An 18960-nucleotide genomic window follows, 5' to 3' on the forward strand; every position below is an offset into this window, starting at 1 on the left:
TGCTCAAAGACTCACCCAGCAAATGTTTAGAATTGCAGGCAATTAGAGCTGGAAATAACCTTAATATCTAATTGTATAAATTGCTGGCCAGAAGGTCAATTCCAGCCAATAGATAAACCTATTTGGCTGCATACATTTAAAATTGTTTCCTTTTACTTATTTTTTTTAATTTGTAGCTTAACATTAAAAAGTCAAGATATTTCCCATAAATATCTAGATTCTCAGTTTCTTTTTTTAAAAGTGGAAGATCAGTCGAAACTGGACCCACAGTCCCACAGGGTAAATATTTTTTTTAAGATTTTATTTTTAAGTAATCCCCATACCCAATGTGAGGCTTAAACTCACAACCCCAAGATCAAGAGTCACACAGTCTGCCGACTGAGCCAGCCAGGCGCTCCAACAGAATGAATTTGGTGGGAGCGAAGTAGCAGCTACCTCCTTAGAACCTGGTCTGAGCTCTCTAGTTTGCCAAAGTCCTCTCCATTCCCCTGGTGTCCCCCTGCCCCCAGCCCCTGCTCTCATTTATGGTTCTATCAGATCTCTCCAGGCACTAGAGTTTGTGACCTCTGCTTTCATAGCATTGCTTTATTTTATTTTATTTTTATATTATTTTATTAAGATTTTATTCATTTCTTTGAGAGAGAGAGAGAAAAAAAACATGAGTCGGGGGGCAGAGTGAGAAACAGACTCCCCGCTGACTCAGCTGGCTCCATCCCAGGATCCTGAGATCTGACCTGAACCAAAGGCAGGGGGACACACAGCGCCCCCCATTGCTTTATTTTAAAAGATGAGGCATCAACACCTTAGAGAAGCTGAAATGACAGCTGTGGGGAGGAAAAGACGAGGCGGGGTAATCAGATCTGTCACTCAAACAACCCAGGGAACCTGTAGAATGACTGAATGACCGTACCTGAGGCCACACAGGACAAGTAAGCAGTGGAGTCATGCCCAGAATTGAATTTTAGTCTTGTGTTTGCCCCACAGGATCTTTTAGCCTGTCTGAAATTGTGTGTCAATTTCTGCTAGGAGGACTCATTCCACCCAGCCAACCCTAACCCAAATTAATGTGTGCGTGCACGCTCACGTGGGTGAATATGTGTGTATGATAGACTTTATTTAGTCTTAATTCAAACTCCAAGAATTCAAAATTAACACCCTTGCCTGTGAGCTTCATGAACACACCAGGAAAGAGTTCACTCTGGAAATCCACATCATCTGCTGTGCTTTATCCATAGTAACTTTTTTACCTGCTCTTGTTCCGCTTCAAACTACTGTTCCACCCCCACAATTCCATGATTTCATTTGGGAAGACCGAGTCTTCAAGCACTGCATCACGTGCTACTGTCAGAAAGCAACCCAGGGACACTTATTTTTAAACACAGCTTTTCGTGTTGGTCTAGTTGACGTGTTCTCACGGAGCTTTCTCTCCAATTCATGGAAGAGCTGGGTCTGTATCTTCTGGAAATGCAGAAGGAGAAGATCTGTAATAGAGGTCACTGTTGGGTTCAGACACCACCAACTTCAGTTACCTTCAGCTTCCTAGGCTGCTTTTAATATTCAGCTCTCTGAGCGAAGCCCTGAGGTCAGAGGTCATCTCCAACTCCAGGATGGCCAGAGAAATGCTGGGCTCTGAATTATCCGGCTTTTCAAGATGGAGCTGAATGGAACATTTTCTTACTGAGCGCCAGTCCAGGAAATGCTGCCCACCATTTGATTGGTTTCCCTGAGGTGACTAGCGCACTTATGGTTAAGACTGTCCTTTCCAGAAACCTTTCTACATCTCAGGTAGCAAGGGCTCTGTCCTTGCAAGAGTATGAGGCATTAGGTTGTGATGGCGAAGGCCAGAGGGCAAAGGACTTTGGTTTGGGTTGGTTGCTAACCTGTGGGGTGAACTCGATTTTCTCATCTATCTGAACTTATCTCCAAGGTCAGTTCTAGGTCTAGGACACAGCTAGGGAGGAGACACACATAGGCTTGAGCTGGGGCCCAGACCCAGCATGACAGGATTGGCCCAAAGTGGATCTTTTAGAAAGACTGGGCTTGGAAAGAGCAAGCCTCAGTTCAGATCCCTGCTTTGCCAGCCAGTTATGTGGCCTTGGACAATCTCTCTTAACCTCACCTTCCTCATCTGTAATGCCTGGATAATCAAGATGGCCTGGCCAGGCCACGGTAGCTAGAGCAAACCACACGCTGACACATAATAGGCAAACAATCATCACGGCTACCAGCGTTGAATCTGATTATCTGCCGGCACTTTACCTGGACTATGTTATTTACTCTTCTCAACAGGTTCATAAAGGAAGTATCCTCATGATTTCCATTTCACGGTTAAGGAGATTGAGGTTACGAGGGGTCAATTCATTTGCACAAATTTAAATGCAGGATGCTTTTCTTTCTGGTAACTCATTACAGTCCTGCTTTTTAGCATTCCCTCTGGCCTTCTAACAGCCTCACACTTTAAGTGCCACATTCACGTGAGAAATACAGCTTTGGTCTGGACTTTGACCAATTAGCCTCTCCAAATTGTGAGTCTAAAGATCACTAACAGCAGCTACACCTCACTTCATCTCCTTTTATTTATTTATTTGACAGAGAGAGAAACAGCAAGAGAGGGAACACAAGCAGGGGGAGTGGGAGAGGGAGAAGCAGGCTTCCCATGGAGCAGGGAGCCGGATGTGGGGCTCGATCCCAGGACCCTGGCACCATGACCTGAGCCGAAGGCAGACGCTTAACAACTGAGTCACCCAGGCGCCCCTCATCTCCTTTTAAAAATAAAACATTGTACATGTGTGTGTTTTCATTATTAAAAGGTTATACAGGCTGATTAGGCTTTGTGGGGAAAAAAAAACTGCACTCGTTTAAAAACGGGTATATTTCTGTGCAGGATAATTTTGCTATGGCTGTATTTTTGGCCCTTTCAAAGCCCCTTGTGTTGTAGTCTCAGCTGCTCAGGTGGAAGGTAACAAAGGAGCTCATTGACGGCTCAGTTTTGACTTTCCAAAGGCTGGTGAATTCTTAACATGAATATGGCCTTGAAGGCAACTGGGCTGAGCTGCAGTGTATGGAAAAGCCCTATTTACCTAAAGTACACTGATTTTTTTGTTGCTTTCTGTGAAAGTAAATTGATTCTCCTGTGGGCTTCAGAAAGAAAAAAAAAATCCATTTCTAACCTTTCTAAAGGAGTCTCATAGAGACCCCTGGAGGTGGAAGCCTGGGGGGGCCCAGGGAGCCAGCAGCTTGTCTCAGGGAGCAGCCCAGACCCAAGGACAGATGACCTAAAACAAAGAGCCGAAGAGGGTCGAGGTCATAGAAGTCGGCCTTCTTTTCCCCACAGAAGGACACTTAGCTCTGCCCAAGTCTCAGCAGATAACGCCGACCGCCACCTTTGCTTTCAGGAACTGCCTACAGGATACAACTTCACTTTCAAAAATGTCCTCAGCACAATTTGTTTACATTTATTGAAAAAGCGATACATGAGCATGTGAAAAGCTCACACTGTACAAAAGGATACACCACAGAAATCCAGCCTCCCCTGAGGCAGCCAGTGGGAGCAGTCTATCCTTCCAGGAACATCTACAGATGCCCAAATATTCCTAGAATTCTACCACCAGCATCACCCTCAACAAATGGGATGCTTCTGGTTTGTGCCTTACTTTCCCAGCTTGACGACACTTTGGCACCTTCCTCTGTCAGCACAGATACAGCTACGTTGTTCTGGAGACATGCAGAGCATCCACTGGACGCAGGCACCTGGCAGCCACCCTCCTGGTGACAGCATTACGTTGTCTCCAGACTTCTGAAAGTAGTCTGGCTGAGAGCCCTGGCTGGGGCAAAGGACGCTTTTACCCACATTTAGAAGTGTGTCTCTAGGATTCATGACCACATATGGAATTGCTGGGTCAAAGAAGATATGCATTTTAATCTACGAGGGATATGGCTAACCATCCAACCACAATCTTAGAATCGTAGCTGGGAAGAACTTTGGGGATTATCTAGTTTGGGGATTATCTATTTTCTGATTGTCTTTAGACCCCTCCAGGTCCACAGTGCTTGCCTTGGCCAGACTAACGAGGAAGGTAGAAGGACAGGAAAGGCCGTGAGAGAGAACAAAGAGAGACGCAGGATCTCCATGTGCCCAGCTCTGCCCCATTAGGGCAGCTGAAACAAACACATACCACCGGTTTTCCAGCTGGGGAAACTGAGCCCCCAGGAGTGCACACAGTAAAACCAAGACTAGAGCATGAGTCTTAGTGGCTGCTAGTCAGAAGGAGCAGAGCCTCTGGAACTTGAAGAAAGTCATGATCACCTGCAACCAAATGGATGTTCAGACACCTTTGACTGAATCAGGAGTTTCTCTTTGTGGAGGTTGTGAGTCAGGAGACCAGATGTGGCTCAGGTATCTACATTTACATCTCTAGAGCAGTACTTCTCAAAATACTGCACTCAAGGAACAGCTTTGTTGGTTTGTTTTTTTAATTTATTAATTTATTAATTTATTTTTTAATTTTTCATTGTTATGTTAATCACCATATATTACATCATTAGTATTTGATGTAGTGTTCCATGATTCATTGTTTGTGCATAACACCCAGTGCTCCACGCAGAATGTACCCATCACCAGGCTAACCCATCCCCCCACCCCCCTGTTTTTTTTTTTTTAATTTCCAATCCACTCTGGACTGATACTTTTCAAAATGGGATCACACTATATAACCAGAAAAATTAAAAATTTCAAAAACATGCAAATTGTAAATCCCCTCCCCTTCTTTATTAGTCTCAACAGACCTAACTTAACTCAGTCAAACGGCTGTATTCAAGTTTCTAAACACTGACTTTCAATTTCTGTTTTTATCTCATCATGGAATGGTACCAGATGGTTTGCTGATAGTCCCAGTCCAGGGTCCATGCTTTGAATAGCCCTGTTCTTGGTGAGAGTGATACAGAGAGTAAAACACTGTATTAGGTTAACATAAGGTTAACCTTCAGTAGCGTCACAGAAAGAGCCCTGAGAGTAGGAGTCAAGGGTTTCACTCCTGTCCTGACTCACTGTCTACTATAAAATGAGTCCCTTTCTTCCTCTCTCTGGGTTTCATTTTTCCCATTTGTAAAATGGTTTCTAACCTGTCCATCGCAGCTCGGTGTTCAGAGGATCTAATAAGGTGATAGAATTTTCCCTGGAGAGTTAGGGGAATATCCAGTATCCCACGGCCAATATCCCACTTCATGTTAGGAAGTCATGTAACTGAACAGATCTACTTTAGAGGATGGGAGTTTTCATGGTACAAGGAGGTGGGAGGGATGGAAGAGGTGGAAAGTGAGTTGGGGGGCATGAAGTAAGTTTGGAAGGACAAGTCTGGAAGAGATGACACAGCTATGAGAGCAGCTGAGTGATGGGAGTCAAGGAGAAAGGGGGGCTGGAACCATGGAGCTGAGCCCTGCACGGATGGCTGAGTTGACCATAACTCTAAATGGACGGGAGTCTCCTTTCCACCTCCCTCTCTCCCTGGACTCCAGAAAGCAGTCTGTCTCTCTTTCTTCTTGCGATCAACCCCCAGCTCCCCTTGGAACACTTCCTATCCCTCTTGCCCAGATCCCAGCCCCTGCCTGGCCACAGTGAGCTGGTTTTGAAGGTTAAGCACACTGAATCACGAGTCAGCTGAGGACAGTGAGCTCCAGAGGCAGCCGGGACACACCCTGAGAGGGCCAGGCTGGTGTTTCTGGAAAACCACAGAGTACTTGGTAAAGAACAAGCCCTGTCTCATGGACACCCTCATGCTGAAGTTCTGTGTCTGGCTCTCATGTTATAGATTTCTTTATTTCTTTTGCCTAGGAAATCAACTTTTACAAGGTCATTGACTACATCCTACATGGCAAAGAAGACATCAAAGTAATCCCGTAAGTTTCTCCTCAAAACAGGTAGAATGGTAAGCATGTTATCGATGTCCATTGATACTCACTCCAAGATCAACACTAAGCAAATCCAAGAGGGCCACACACTTGGTCAGAGACAGGAAGAGCAGTAAGGAGACAGTGTGGAAGAGTAGAAAGACCATACAAGTTGGGAAGAGAGGCTGCATGTTGTTGAGTCAGCTCCTGGGAGTTCTGGTCTCAGGCCTCAGTTCCCCATCTACAGAACGAGACCGTGGGATCTGATTAGGGCTTTCCAGTGGTTTCTGGTGGAGGCACATCTGGGGCCCAGCCAGGGAGGTGAGGCAAAGGCAAGAAGCTGGCGCAAGGAAAGCTCATTCTCTGTCGTCCTCTTCGTACTGGACCATGGAGGATGGAAAGGAAAGAACTCCCAGAGGTTGAGGCTTCCACCTCCCCGTACGTGGTAAGGACTCAAAGGCCATTTTAAGATTCCAACAGTCAAGAACCTTCTTTAGTAGAAGCTTGTACTTTTTTGTACTTTTTTCTGTCAGAAAGCGAGCTGTCTTGTTATCTGAATATTGTTATATGAATACTGTTATTTGAAATCTTCTCTGTGCTAAGAGGCACACTCACAGTTCTGCCTTGAAATCAGCTCACGTTCTGAACTGACTTGCAGACACCTCCAGGCCAAAATCAGACTCTGGGATTTTCCTTCAGTCACCTTAATCTTTAAACAGTGGGTATGAGAGGCCACAATGGGAGTTGATCTTGGTCATTTAGAAATAGACTCGGTTTTGGGGCGCCTGGGTCCTCAGTTGGTTAAGCGACTGCCTTCGGCTTAGGTCATGATCCTGGAGTCCCGGGATCGAGTCCCGCATCGGGCTTCCTGCTTGGCAGGGAGTCTGCTTCTCCCTCTGACCCTCTTCCCTCTCATGCTCTCTATCTCTCATTCTCTCTCTCTCTCAAATAAATAAATAAAATCTTTAAAAAAAAAAAAAGAAATAGACTCGGTTTTGGCTCAGGTTGTGATCTCAGGGTCATGAGATTGAGCCCCGTATGGGGTTCCTTGCTCAGCTCCGAGTCTGCTTAAAACTCTTAAAACTCTCCCTCTCCCTCTCGCTCTGCCCCTCCCCTCTGCGCTCTCTCTCTTTCTCAAATAATCTTTTTTTTTTAAGTAACTTGAAGAGATTATATACCATAATGCAGCACTGAAACGGAAAGTTGCTTTGAATGGCACAAAAAGACAGGAAAAGTGTGGAATGTAAAAATCTATTTCTAAATTCTAAATTCTAAAAGACCTCTTTTGATATTAATAAGGTAATAATTCCAAGTGCAAAAAACATTGTGTCACAGATGAACGGGCAGCGTTTTATCTTTCTAGTTACATGTAGGGAATGGTCTATCTAGGAACAGTTGACTTTCTAGGTATGAGGAAATACTGTACATCCTGTTTATAAGAGACCTATCTAAAAGACAAGAATACAGAGAGGTTGGCAGTAAAAGAATGAAAAAAATATATACCATGCAGATGCTAATAGAAAAAACTAATGTAACTATGTTAATATCAGATATCAGATAGAATTGGATAATACAACAAAGAGCACAAGTGGAGATAGAGTCAATTCTTAATGATAAAGGGGTTAACTCACCTGGCTATGACCGGAAGCTATTACAATTCTAAATCTGTATACACTTCATAACATGGCCTCAAAAAAAAGCGAAAGGGGACAGCAATATAAGAAGATATAGGCAGATCCATGTTTGCTAATTGATAGGAGGAGCAGACTAAAACATAATATAGAATATTTAAATAACACAGTTAAACTTAACTGGATGGATACAGAGAGAACACAGTACTCCAACCCCAAAACCAGAGGACACTCAGTCTTTTCAAGCATACGTGTGACATTTATAATAACTGGTGATAAATGGGCCACAAAGTAAACTTCATATATTTCAAAAGACTGAAATAATACATAGAATGTCCCCTGGTCACAATGAAAAAATCCTAGAAACCAATAACAAAAAACTAATTAGGACAGTCTTTATATGCAACGAGAAACTAGAAGGCCAGGAGCCCTGTGGATGTAGTCCATACAGATTGGCCTCCTGGCACAGGGAGGGGAGGGTTCAAGAGTGGATCTGGAGGGACAGACAGGAGCTGTCTATCACATCATCTCAAGAAATTAACAACAAGGGGCGCCTGGGTGGCTCAGTCATTAAGCATCTGCCTTCGGCTCAGGTCATGATCCCAGAGTCCTGGGATCAAGCCCCGCATCGGGCTCCCTGCTCTGTGGGAAGCCTGCTTCTTCCTCTCCCACACCCCTGCTTGTGTTCCCTCTCTGGATGTGTCTCTCTCTGTCAAAAAATAAATAAAAATATTAAAAAAAAAAGAAATTAACAACAAACCAGCAAAAAAATAAGCCCAAAGAATAAACATAAGCCCAGAAATTAGTAACATAAAAAGACAAATGAACGATTCATGAAGATCTTAATGTATCTTTCCACATTTATATCTTTTCTCACAACAAAAAAGTATAATCTTACAATAAATAAAAGATAATAATACCAAAAATTGTAATATTGTCGTGAGGGATAAATGAATACATAAAGCACCCAGCTTAGTGCTCGGTGCATGGCAGGAGTTCACCGTACATGAGTTCCCTCAGTCTCTCTGTGGAATTAAGCTACCTCTCGCTGGGTATTAATGGAGGGAAAAGATGGTGACTGCTTTTGTTCAGCAATCGATGTTGTCCCTTTTCTTGGATAATCACACTCAGTGTGCCATCATAAAATGTATCCATCATGCTTTTTTTCCATGTCTAAATTTGAAACATGAAGATGCTTAGACAAGGTTTGGGGCTCATTCAGGCATAGGGAATGGAAGCAGGAGTTGAGAGTCATGAGAGAGTAGAGAGGGGCAAAGACCCAGATTCAAGGTTTTAGTCCAACTGTCCCTACATCAAAAGTTACCAGTTGTCTTTGGCCTTTACAGGAATCCACCTCCTGATCATTGGGCTTTAGTAAGCGGTCTGCCCACCTATGTTGCCCAGAATGGCCTGGTAAGTAACACAACTTGGAAGGGGGAGAGTCTTGAATCAGTTGGAAGAGTGAAAGGATTTCAGATCGAGACAGTGGGAAACACGATGGGAAGTGTGGGTCTCTCAAAGCCTGACTCTCATTTCTCAACTCACTTGACACTTGGTCCAAGGACATGAACAGAGAATTGACATCTGAGGAAATATGAAATACACAGAGAAATAATCCTTAGATGGGAAGGTGCTTAGTCTCACTGACAAGAAAGATACTTGCTCGTGTGTCAGGGACAAAAGCATATGGCAGACTGGTCTCCCAGGCTCACCATGGACCCAGTCCCAGCCTCGCATTCCAGAGACTCAGTTGCCACTCTTTACCCCTCATCCCTGCCATATTTCCAGCTGTACAATGTACAGCAGAGTTCAAATGCTCCATCTCCCACCACGCCCCACCCACTTGGGGTCAAAAATGGAGTAAGCATCCCCTGCCCTAGAGAGAAAGGTCTTGTCTATTAGCTGCACATCACCCCTATATTTGAGCCCGGTCACCCCCTTTATCCTTCCCCAGGCACACACTACTCAATGCTGCTCACGTAGCAAGAAGTTTATATATTGAATATTTTCTAGGTACCAGGCACTGTCATTGGCTTTGGGGATAGACAGATAGATGTACCAGGTACAACTTCTGTTCCGAAGCTCATAATCGAATGGGGAAATATCTTAAACAGATTCTTATATACAATGTGATGAGGACACAAGAGAGATATACTGGGTATATTCTAGGAACACAGAGTAGGAGGCATATAAACCAGGCTTTTCTTCCTAGAGTGTTAGTCTGAGTGGTTTTAAAATAAATAGGTATTAGGCGGGCAGGAACAGGAAAGGGGATTCAAGATGAAGGCAACAACTTGAGCAAACCCAGGCCTGGAGTTTTGACTGGCATGGTGTGTGCAGTCCAGTGTGGCTGGAATATTAGGTCTGAGAGAGGAAGAGGTCAAGAGATGAGGCTTGAGGGGGAGGGGAGCGCCAGATAGCAGTGGCCTTGGATGCCAGGTCGCGGGGGTGGGACGTTAATCTGTAGACAATGAGCTTTTACGCAAGAGGTTGGCATAGTCAATTTTCATTTTAAAAACATAACTCTGAGAGCTCTGAAGGGATTAAGAGGCAGAGCACAAAGTACATCCTTACAAGCAAGAGAAGAGGAGCGTCTCAACAAGGGCAGACAGTGAAGAGTACCAGCATGGCCCACAGCCATTGAGTGCCTAGGAGCCACGCAGTAAATAAATTTGCTCGTTTGATACTCACACAAGTCTGACAGAGACAAGATGGAGAGAGGGAGATCAGGGATCAGATCTCATACCAGGAGGGTAAAACTGGCAGGACTTTGTGATTGTGAGCAGAGACGGAGGGAGAAAGAAGTGTCAGAGCCAATTTCGGGCTTCTGGGTTGGATGAGTAGTGCTGCCATCAGGTTTGGATACAAGATGAGGAGGTCAGTTTCAGACAAGGTGACACTGAGACATTTTTTCGGTAGCAAATGTCCAGTAGGCAGCTGAAGAGATGACTCTGAAGCTGTGGGAGAGAGGAGGGACGGAGATGGGGATTTGGAAGACATCAGGACCAGATGGTACTTGAAACCATGTGTGTGAATGAAGTCACCAGGGAGAGTGAGAGGGACCTGGGGTGGGATATTGTTGGATGCCAGCATTTAAAGATTAGGTGGAGAAAGAGGAATGTGTGAGGGAGGATCAGAAGGAGGGCTCAGAGGTATCTGGAGATCTGGGAGTGAGTAGTGTCATGGAAACCGGGGAAGTAGAGAGATGGCCAAATGCAGCAAAAATGATCTAGCGAGATAAGAACTGAAAACCCTATTGAGTTTGGCAGCTAGATCACTGGTGGCCCCGATGGGTGCATATTTGGTGGTGAGGTGGAGGTGGAGACCAGCATGTGGTCTGCCGAGGTGTGGATGGGTAATGAGGAGGTAGAGAATCGCAAAAGAAAAGAACGGGAGAAAGCCTGGATGGTTGCTACTGGGACTATGTTTGGGTCGAGGGAGGATTTCATTTTCCAGGATGGGAGAGACCCAAGCAAGCTCATGGATGAAGGGAAAGAGCCCTCGGAGAGGTCAGAGATCAGGAGGGAACAATGGCAACTGATGGAATTGGTCTAAAGAGAGGCCAGTTCTGGAACAGGAGTGGAGACAGCTCACCCTCTGAGACCACAGGATGGTCAGGGCCAGTGGGTCTGGCTGGGTTACTTCAAGCTCATATTGGTGCCTTTTTGAGAACTAGAAAACAGTACCCCTTCAGTGGACGAAAAGAGAAAGACGAGGAGCATGGCTCTGCAAACAGGCTGAGTCAAGAATAGGCTGGATTTCAGCTCCCAGTCAGCCCTTCAGTGAGATGTTTTTGTGCAGTACACACACTATGCAACGGTACAGAGAGGTCCCATGGGCAGGGCTCTGGAGTGATCAGGTAAGTCCCATATGTATGGTAGGGTAAACTGGTTCAATTTTTAGGAGAGGAGTCTGGCAACGTAAAACCAGAGCTATCACACATTTTATTTCTCATTCTACTTTGGGGTTTATGCCCCAAGAAAAAAACTCTTTCTTTACAAAACAAACAATACCAAACCTAAGTGTAATTGATTTAAAGATGCTTAGAGTGGCATTATTTACACTAATAATGACAAAAATTGGATACAACTCAAATGTTTAACAAAAGAGAAACAATACAATGAGATACAATACGGCTATTGAAAATGACAAACTGTAGCCTCAATTTTTCCAAAGCTTGGAAATGACTAAGGAGTGAAGCAAATGGCAAGAAATAATGTTTATAAGGTAGCTTTTCTGTTCAGTGGCCTCAGTTAATCATTGAAAGCCATCTAGAGCATGTCTACCTGAGGAAAAGAATGTGAACGCCTTGGGCAAGTACGTAGTGTTTCTGAAGATAGCACGCAGGGCTCACTGGGTATGCTATCGAGTCTAATCACGGCTCCATTATTCCTCTTCATGGCTTTCAGATTTGCAACATCATGAATGCGCCTGCGGAGGACTTTTTTGCATTCCAGGTAAGTCACTATTTGTTTGGTCTCTTAGTCATCTGATGTTTTTTCCCCTAAAGAGGGTTCGAATACATTAAAATCCATCTATTGATTGGGAAGCAGTCTCAACAAAGTAAAAATACGGTTGGAAAAAAATCATGTGCCCATGGAAGTGGGGAGGGAATTACTTTGGTAAATTCCAAGGTTTCATTTGGTTTTAATGTTCACACGCTTTGCTTTCTGGCCTCTGGACCTTTGCTTATGTTGTTCCCCTGCCCCGGAACCATCCTGTCCTGCCCAAATACTCTCTGCCCTTCAGTACAACCTCAAATGCTCTGAAACTTCTATGAAGTCTTATTCTGTTTCCTCTGGCTAATATCATTTCTGTCTCTTTGGGATTTTCATGCAATACTGTTTAGCACTCCATTTGATTTTATCTGTCTTTTTCACAAATGTTTATGGAGGGCGTTGTCTGTGCCAGGATTTGACACAGGGCTACACTGGCCGCAATGGTGGACCAGACAGACATGGTCTTTATCTCCAGGGGGGCTCATGATTGCATGGGGAGAAAGGCCATGGAGTGCTGGCCAGAGGACAGAAGGATAGAGGAGGGAATCTTTCTGGGGACCTGACTTAATCTGGAAGGAATCAAGGAATGTCCCTGAGCAATTATGTTGGGGCAGCAAAGAAAGGAGAGAAGACTACAGGGAAGAGAGAGCTTGTTGGAAGGACCTAGAGTAGCCCAATGAATCTGAGTGAGAGAGAGCATGGAGAGTGGCAGGAGGAGATTCTAGAGAAGTAAACCAAAGCCAGATGACACATGGTGAGGACAGATGACACATGGCCTGGAGTTCTCCATACTATATTCCCCTTACTTTATCTTTTATTACCTTTCTTTGCTTTCAGATTAATTCCTCTCAGCAGAATATCAGCTTCCTTTGGTCAACGGTTGGGCCTTATCTTTCCTAATATTTTCAGTTCCAGGTGGCCTATGGATATTTGTTGAGGTTAGCCCGCCAGATGGAAGAAAAACAAAGCATTAGCAATCAGGAAATAATTAAGAAGAAAATAAAAATGATTCTTAGAAAAATTAGTGAATTATTTTTTTACTCTTTGAGGAACATCATGAAAGAACTTAGCAAGGATATCCTTCCAAAGTTAAAGTTGTATGTCTTGTGTTGGGATTTTGATCGTATCCGTGTGATGAGCTCGAATGGGTGCTGAGAGTGGCTAACCTGATTATAACGGTACAGAACTTGGTCCCTACCCAATTAATTCCATTTACCCACACTAAAAAAATCAAATCTGATCTTGTTTTTGGATTCTAGACTTCTTCCTCCAACTCATCCTCTACAAAGTAGCCTGAGTAATTTTTCGAAACTCAGGCTGCATCAAGTAACTTCTCTGCTTAAAAATCATTAATGCTTTCTTGTTTGGCTTTCAATAAAACCTGTCTCCTTATCATGGCCTTCAGAAGGAAGGTGTTTCCCGAAGTTTAGGTAGAGACTTGGGGGGAAGGCAGAGCTGGAACTCATGTCTCCTGACCAATAGCCCCTTGCTCTTTGGGCTGTAATCTGCATCCTCCTGGAGTCACTTTCCCACCAGGTGCTGACTTCCAGTGTTACTGAAATCATCATTTTCATCATCATCACCATCTCACCACCTTAAGAATCTTAGAACTTTGGGGTTGGAAGACTCTCCAAGTACAGGAAGACTTCCTTGACTTCCTTCCCTCCTCTGGCTCCCCCAGAACCATAAGAAACTCCCCACCTGCTGTGCAGTTGCTCGCTTACCATCCAGATTATGAGCAACCTGAAGATAACTTTTGTGCCTCATTTGCCTTGGTTTTTTCGATTTCTAGCTCAGTTAAATGTTTAATATTTTATGAATTCATGAGAAAAGAGTCTAGAAATGACCTAGCCCAGTCTTTCCCATGTTATAAATGATAAAAGTGAGAGGCTTAGACAGAGGGGGAAATGACTCACAAAGGGCACCTTACGACTGACCGAGAGACTTCAGCTCCCTTGTCTCATTCGTTCCATGAGCCAGAGATTCTTGCTACCATCCCCATCTACAGATGAGACAGTTGAGGCCCACTGAGATAAAATGACAGGCCAAAAGTAACCCAGGAAGTCACGTCAAGAGTCAAGAGACAGGGCGCCTGGGTGGCTCAGATGGTTAACCGTCTGCCTTTGGCTCAGGTCATGATTCCGGGGTCCTGGGATTGAGTCCTGCATCAGGCTCCCTGATTCTCCCTCTGCCTCTCTCTCTGTCTCTTATGCATAAATAAATAAAATCTTAAAAAAAAAAAGAGTCAAGAGACAAACAAACAAGATCTTTAATGATGGCTTTGTTAAGCCCTTTCCAGCACCTGGTAGCTTGTGGGAGACACCGTGAATTAGACTCTGAAGGATCAGAAGCAGGTGATACACTCCAGATTACCTTAACCTCTTCTCAGAGCAGGCAGGTGAAAAACAAAGCACAGAGCCCATCATTAAGCCACAGGTTTTGTTGACATAGCCACAGTCTGCTTTGTTTACCACCTACCCACAGACCCTAGTTGTTTTGCAGTTTTCATTTTATAGATATTACCTGGAAAGCACAGGCACTTTTTAAATAGGCTTAAATAGCTGGCGTGGCAGAAAGTCTGAACGTTTTGACGCACAGAGGCTCATGAACTGTATGGTATTTAAACTCATTGGAACCCCTCTGCTCCCCCTCTGTTGTTGCATATGTTGTTGATAACGAGCAGACAGAATTATTGTTCCCTTGTCCTTTTCTGACTGCTATTTCTAGGGCGAGTTCTGGCCAGATTTCTGAATGAAAGGTCTTCCTGAACAGTAACAGATTTATAAACCTACTCTGGCTTCTCTTGTAGAAAGAGCCTCTGGATGAGTCTGGATGGATGATTAAGAATGTCCTTTCTATGCCAATTGTGAACAAGAAGGAAGAAATTGTTGGGGTGGCCACGTTTTACAATCGCAAAGATGGGAAGCCCTTTGATGAGATGGACGAGACCCTCATGGAGGTATGGTTTGGGAGGAGGCCTTTGCCATTGGGTTGCAGCGTTGGCTTGTTGCCAGCATGTGGGAGGCCCTCACTTGGGAAGGGGTGGGAGCTCACCTTTTCGAAGCAACTCTGACTCAGCCTCAACGTCCGCTCTCTTTGCTCCCACTTCTGCACTACCGTGTGCTGTCAGAGAAATCCACATTCCCTTTGAAACAAATTTTAATTAATAAACTTCACCTTTTAGCATTTTTAGGATCATGGCAAAAATGAGCAGAAAGTGCAGTGTTCTCATATGCCTCCTGTTCCCACATGGGTACACACACTTGGGTGAAGTTATTACAGATAAGAATGATGCTTTATGTGTGTTGGAACTTTATTTTAAAGTGCATTCCCATCCATTGTTTGATCTTCATCCTCACACCATCTCTTCAAGGAGGGCAACATCCAGCTGATCAAACCCATCATACAGTTGAGGAAATGGAATCCAAGAGTCTTGCCCTAAGTTGCAGAGACAGGATCAAGCCTGGATGTTCTGCCTCTGGTTCTTCTTGTCTTTCCTTTCAGTCTTTGACTCAATTCCTGGGCTGGTCCGTCTTAAACCCTGACACCTATGAGTCAATGAACAGACTTGAAAACAGGAAGGATATTTTCCAGGACATGGTAAAATACCACGTGAAGTGTGACAATGAAGAAATCCAGAAAATCCTGGTGGGTAAAGTTCTTTTATTGTTTCTGCTCTAGCAGAAACACCCTCGGTATGTGGCCAGAGCAATACTCAAGCTCTATGAAGGCAGAGATGGGTGGGCTGGCCTTGCACAGGGATGTCCCGGGCACCCTCACATTCAACGGATGGATGGATGGCTCCATGAGTACCAGCAACTCATACATAATGGCTGATCTGTGTGGCTTGGTGACAACTGTCCTTTGCATGCTGGCCTCAGTCTTAGGGCCAGATCTTGGCTTAACAGCTCTGGAAACTCCATTTTTCACTGTGCTGAGGGCTGACTTGGTAGTAGAGATGGAGTCACCCAACCACAGCACCTACTCTGAAAGGAAGCTCTCTCTGACAGCCCATTGGACAATGGTCAGTTTCTCAGAGACTCCCTCCATGGGGCCAGCTCACTCAGAAACCCAATCAGATCACAGAGGGGTTTGGTGAGCAAAGAAGTATGACAGAAGGAGTTAGATGTTAGTAGGGAATCCTCACATAGCTTCATCACTTTACAGTTTATAAGGCAATTTCACACTTAGTATATTGTTTGATGCTCACAACAGCACACTAAGGTGGGCAGGGTGTTTCTATCCCTATTGTAGATATGAAGAAACTGAGGTCCAGAAGGGGGAAGTACCTTGTCCCCTAATGACCCAGCTCATTAAATAGTTCTCATTTAACCTATATCAGGATAATAAGCAAATTCTCTACTATTCTTACGAATGGGGGCTGCCACATGGGGTAGTGAGCACACTGTCAAGAGAGGTATCCAAGTAGAGGCTGGATGATCATTTATTAGGGATGCTATAGAAGAGAGTCCTACCTGGGGTAGGAAACTAGATGAGGTACTTTGAAAGATATATGGTGATTAGTGACTCATCATTCCTGGGATTTTGTTCTCAAAGAGATCATGATCTTAGAAGTCAATTGAGTTAACCAAATGGCATTGGATAAGATGCCCAGCTGAGCTCCCAAGACCTTGCTTATAGATCTCACAAGTTGAAACAATACAGGCCAATGTTTTCAGAAGTGATTTCTTAAGCTGGGAAGATATCACAACAAATTTGATCATTTCATCCCAATCACTGATAAATTCAAAGGAGGAATCATCTAGTTTGGATGAACTGACTCACGGTTTGCTTGTCTCAGTCCACGATTTCAGCCAAATGATGGCTATGTGGGCCCTCTGGCAGCATAGCCTCAGGCAACCAGTGAAAAGTGAATAGACTATGCTCTGGGTCAAGAAATCAGAAGCAAGAAACTGGGTCCAGGTCCCCCCTCCTCTGGCACATGCATGGTGAAATAGGCCCGGGGAGGGAAGAAACTTGCCTCAAGTCACACAGTAAGTGAGAGGAAGAGCCAGGGCCATGAGCAAGACCTTCTGACTCCAGTCAGTAATAGAAACAATAAGAATATCAGCAACATTATTTAATTCTAGTGTTTGCTATGTGCCAAGCACTGCACTGAGGGACTTACGTGCATTATTTCATCTAGCTGTATACATGTTTTTTCAAAATGACTTGGCATAAATCTAATCTTAATTCACCAGTTAAATACTTTTATTATCCCCATTTTACAGGTGAGGAAATGGAGGATCGAAGGTGTTAAGCAGCTCTGCTTGTAAGTGGCAGAGCTGAACTTGCAGCCAGGTCCCCACGGTCGGAAGCCCAGGACTTTGATTTTGCCCATCAATGAATGGTGAAGGGCAGCCTCTCTGAATTGGTGGCCCCCGCTGCAAGCACTTTGGAGGAAGGAGGAGAATGGAAATGGAAAAGTGGAGCCATATTTAGACCTCAGATGTAGTAACCAATTTTTTTTTCTCTCTCTCTCCTATTTTGGGCGCTGGCAGAAAACCAGAGAGGTGTACGGGAAGGAGCCGTGGGAATGTGAGGAAGAGGAACTCGCTGAGATCCTGGTGAGCGGGGCAGAACCTCGCAGGGTGCGTCCTGAGCATGCGCAGGGCAGGGGGCTGCCTCTGCAAAGCACGCCCCTTGCCACCCTGCTCTGATCCTCCGGGCACCCCTGGGATGGGGCCAGGGCTGGGGGCTGCCGGGGGAGGGGCCCACGAACGCTTCAGATGCTTCCAACCCCTGGACGCCCCTCCTCACACAGCAAGGAGAGCTGCCTGATGCAGAGAAGTACGAAATCAATAAGTTCCACTTCAGCGACTTGCCCCTCACGGAACTGGAGCTGGTGAAATGTGGGATACAGATGTACTATGAGCTCAGAGTGGTGGACAAATTTCACATTCCTCAGGAGGTAAGGTCAAAATAAACCTCTTCCGTTTCCTTTTCTCTTCTTGCTTGCTTCCTTTTTTTTTTTTTTTAACTCAATCTGTAAACTGCACCCTCAGCTTTGAGGCTATAAAGCATTAGTCATGTTGCACAGGTGAGTCAATTATCAGAAAAGAGACACCCAGTTCCTCTGAACTGTGGTGTTCTGGGCGCACTGGATTCTCAAGGTGGCTTGTGAGGCACCGAGTTGCCAAGGCATAAATGGGAACTAATAGCGAAACAAGGGTGGGAATTGTGGGTCAGTTTAGACAGCACTTTTCCCCGGCAGGATTCCTTACAGCGTACTGTGAATCTAGGGGCCTGGGGACGGACGACGGGGAAGGGGGGGCTGGGGTGGGGGTTAAGCTCAGAATTTCCCAGACTTGTTTGCTTAAAGCAGCGGTTCTCCAAGTGCTGCCCCAAACCACATCAGCACTAGCTGCGAATGTATCAGAAGCACAAAGTCTCCGTTGTGCGCGCGTGCGCGCACACACACACACACACACATTCTCCCAGGGCTAATGAATCAGAAAGTGGGTGTTTTAACAAGCCCTCCGGGTGATTCTGATGGGCACTCACATTGGAGAACCACTGACTTCAAGACCCCTTTTGTTTTCCTCCGCGGTGGCTCTCCGGGCCGAGTTTGGGAAACACCGATGACGCTCCATTAGCGGAGTTAGTGGAGGGACTCACATGCACCTGGTTTCCCAAACATCTTCCATTTTCCTAGTATTTAGCCGTTTGCAAAGGACTCTCCCAGCGTTCCCGCAGCTGTTGCCCGCCCGCTCAGCCCCGTGGAGGGGGGGGGGGTTGGGGGTGGTAGGACCTCCCTAAGGACGCAGGGCCCCAGGCCTCACTCCGGTGCCCGTGTTCGCAGGCCCTGGTGCGGTTCATGTACTCGCTGAGTAAGGGCTACCGCAGGATCACCTACCACAACTGGCGGCACGGCTTCAACGTGGGGCAGACCATGTTCTCCTTGCTGGTGGTACGGCGGGGGACCGCGGCGCGGGGCTCGGGCC

At 45.3% G+C, this 18960-nt stretch overlaps 1 protein-coding gene and 1 long non-coding RNA gene across 3 annotated transcripts in view; one reads left to right on the plus strand and one right to left on the minus strand.

Moving 5' to 3' along the window:
- Positions 1–18960, plus strand: part of PDE6A (phosphodiesterase 6A) — a 56928-nt gene that overhangs the window by 15314 nt on the left and 22654 nt on the right. The window contains exons 6-13 of one of the 2 annotated variants that reach the window (XM_027606333.1): positions 5831–5895; positions 8864–8930; positions 11927–11974; positions 14826–14975; positions 15521–15664; positions 17518–17583; positions 17781–17927; positions 18819–18926. In XM_027606333.1, the coding sequence (XP_027462134.1) occupies positions 5831–5895; positions 8864–8930; positions 11927–11974; positions 14826–14975; positions 15521–15664; positions 17518–17583; positions 17781–17927; positions 18819–18926 (795 nt within the window). The remainder of the gene's footprint in view (positions 1–5830; positions 5896–8863; positions 8931–11926; positions 11975–14825; positions 14976–15520; positions 15665–17517; positions 17584–17780; positions 17928–18818; positions 18927–18960) is intronic. The other variant, XM_027606334.2, reaches the window with a different exon arrangement.
- LOC113929427 lies at positions 1246–18957 on the minus strand. The gene is made up of 4 exons (XR_003522191.2): positions 18873–18957; positions 15071–15161; positions 12838–12936; positions 1246–1458 (listed from the first exon to the last, which is right to left on the minus strand). It is a non-coding gene; the product is annotated as an uncharacterized LOC113929427 (long non-coding RNA).

The sequence above is a fragment of the Zalophus californianus genome, chromosome 5 (genome assembly GCF_009762305.2).
Source record: "Zalophus californianus isolate mZalCal1 chromosome 5, mZalCal1.pri.v2, whole genome shotgun sequence".
Taxonomy (NCBI): domain Eukaryota; kingdom Metazoa; phylum Chordata; class Mammalia; order Carnivora; family Otariidae; genus Zalophus; species Zalophus californianus.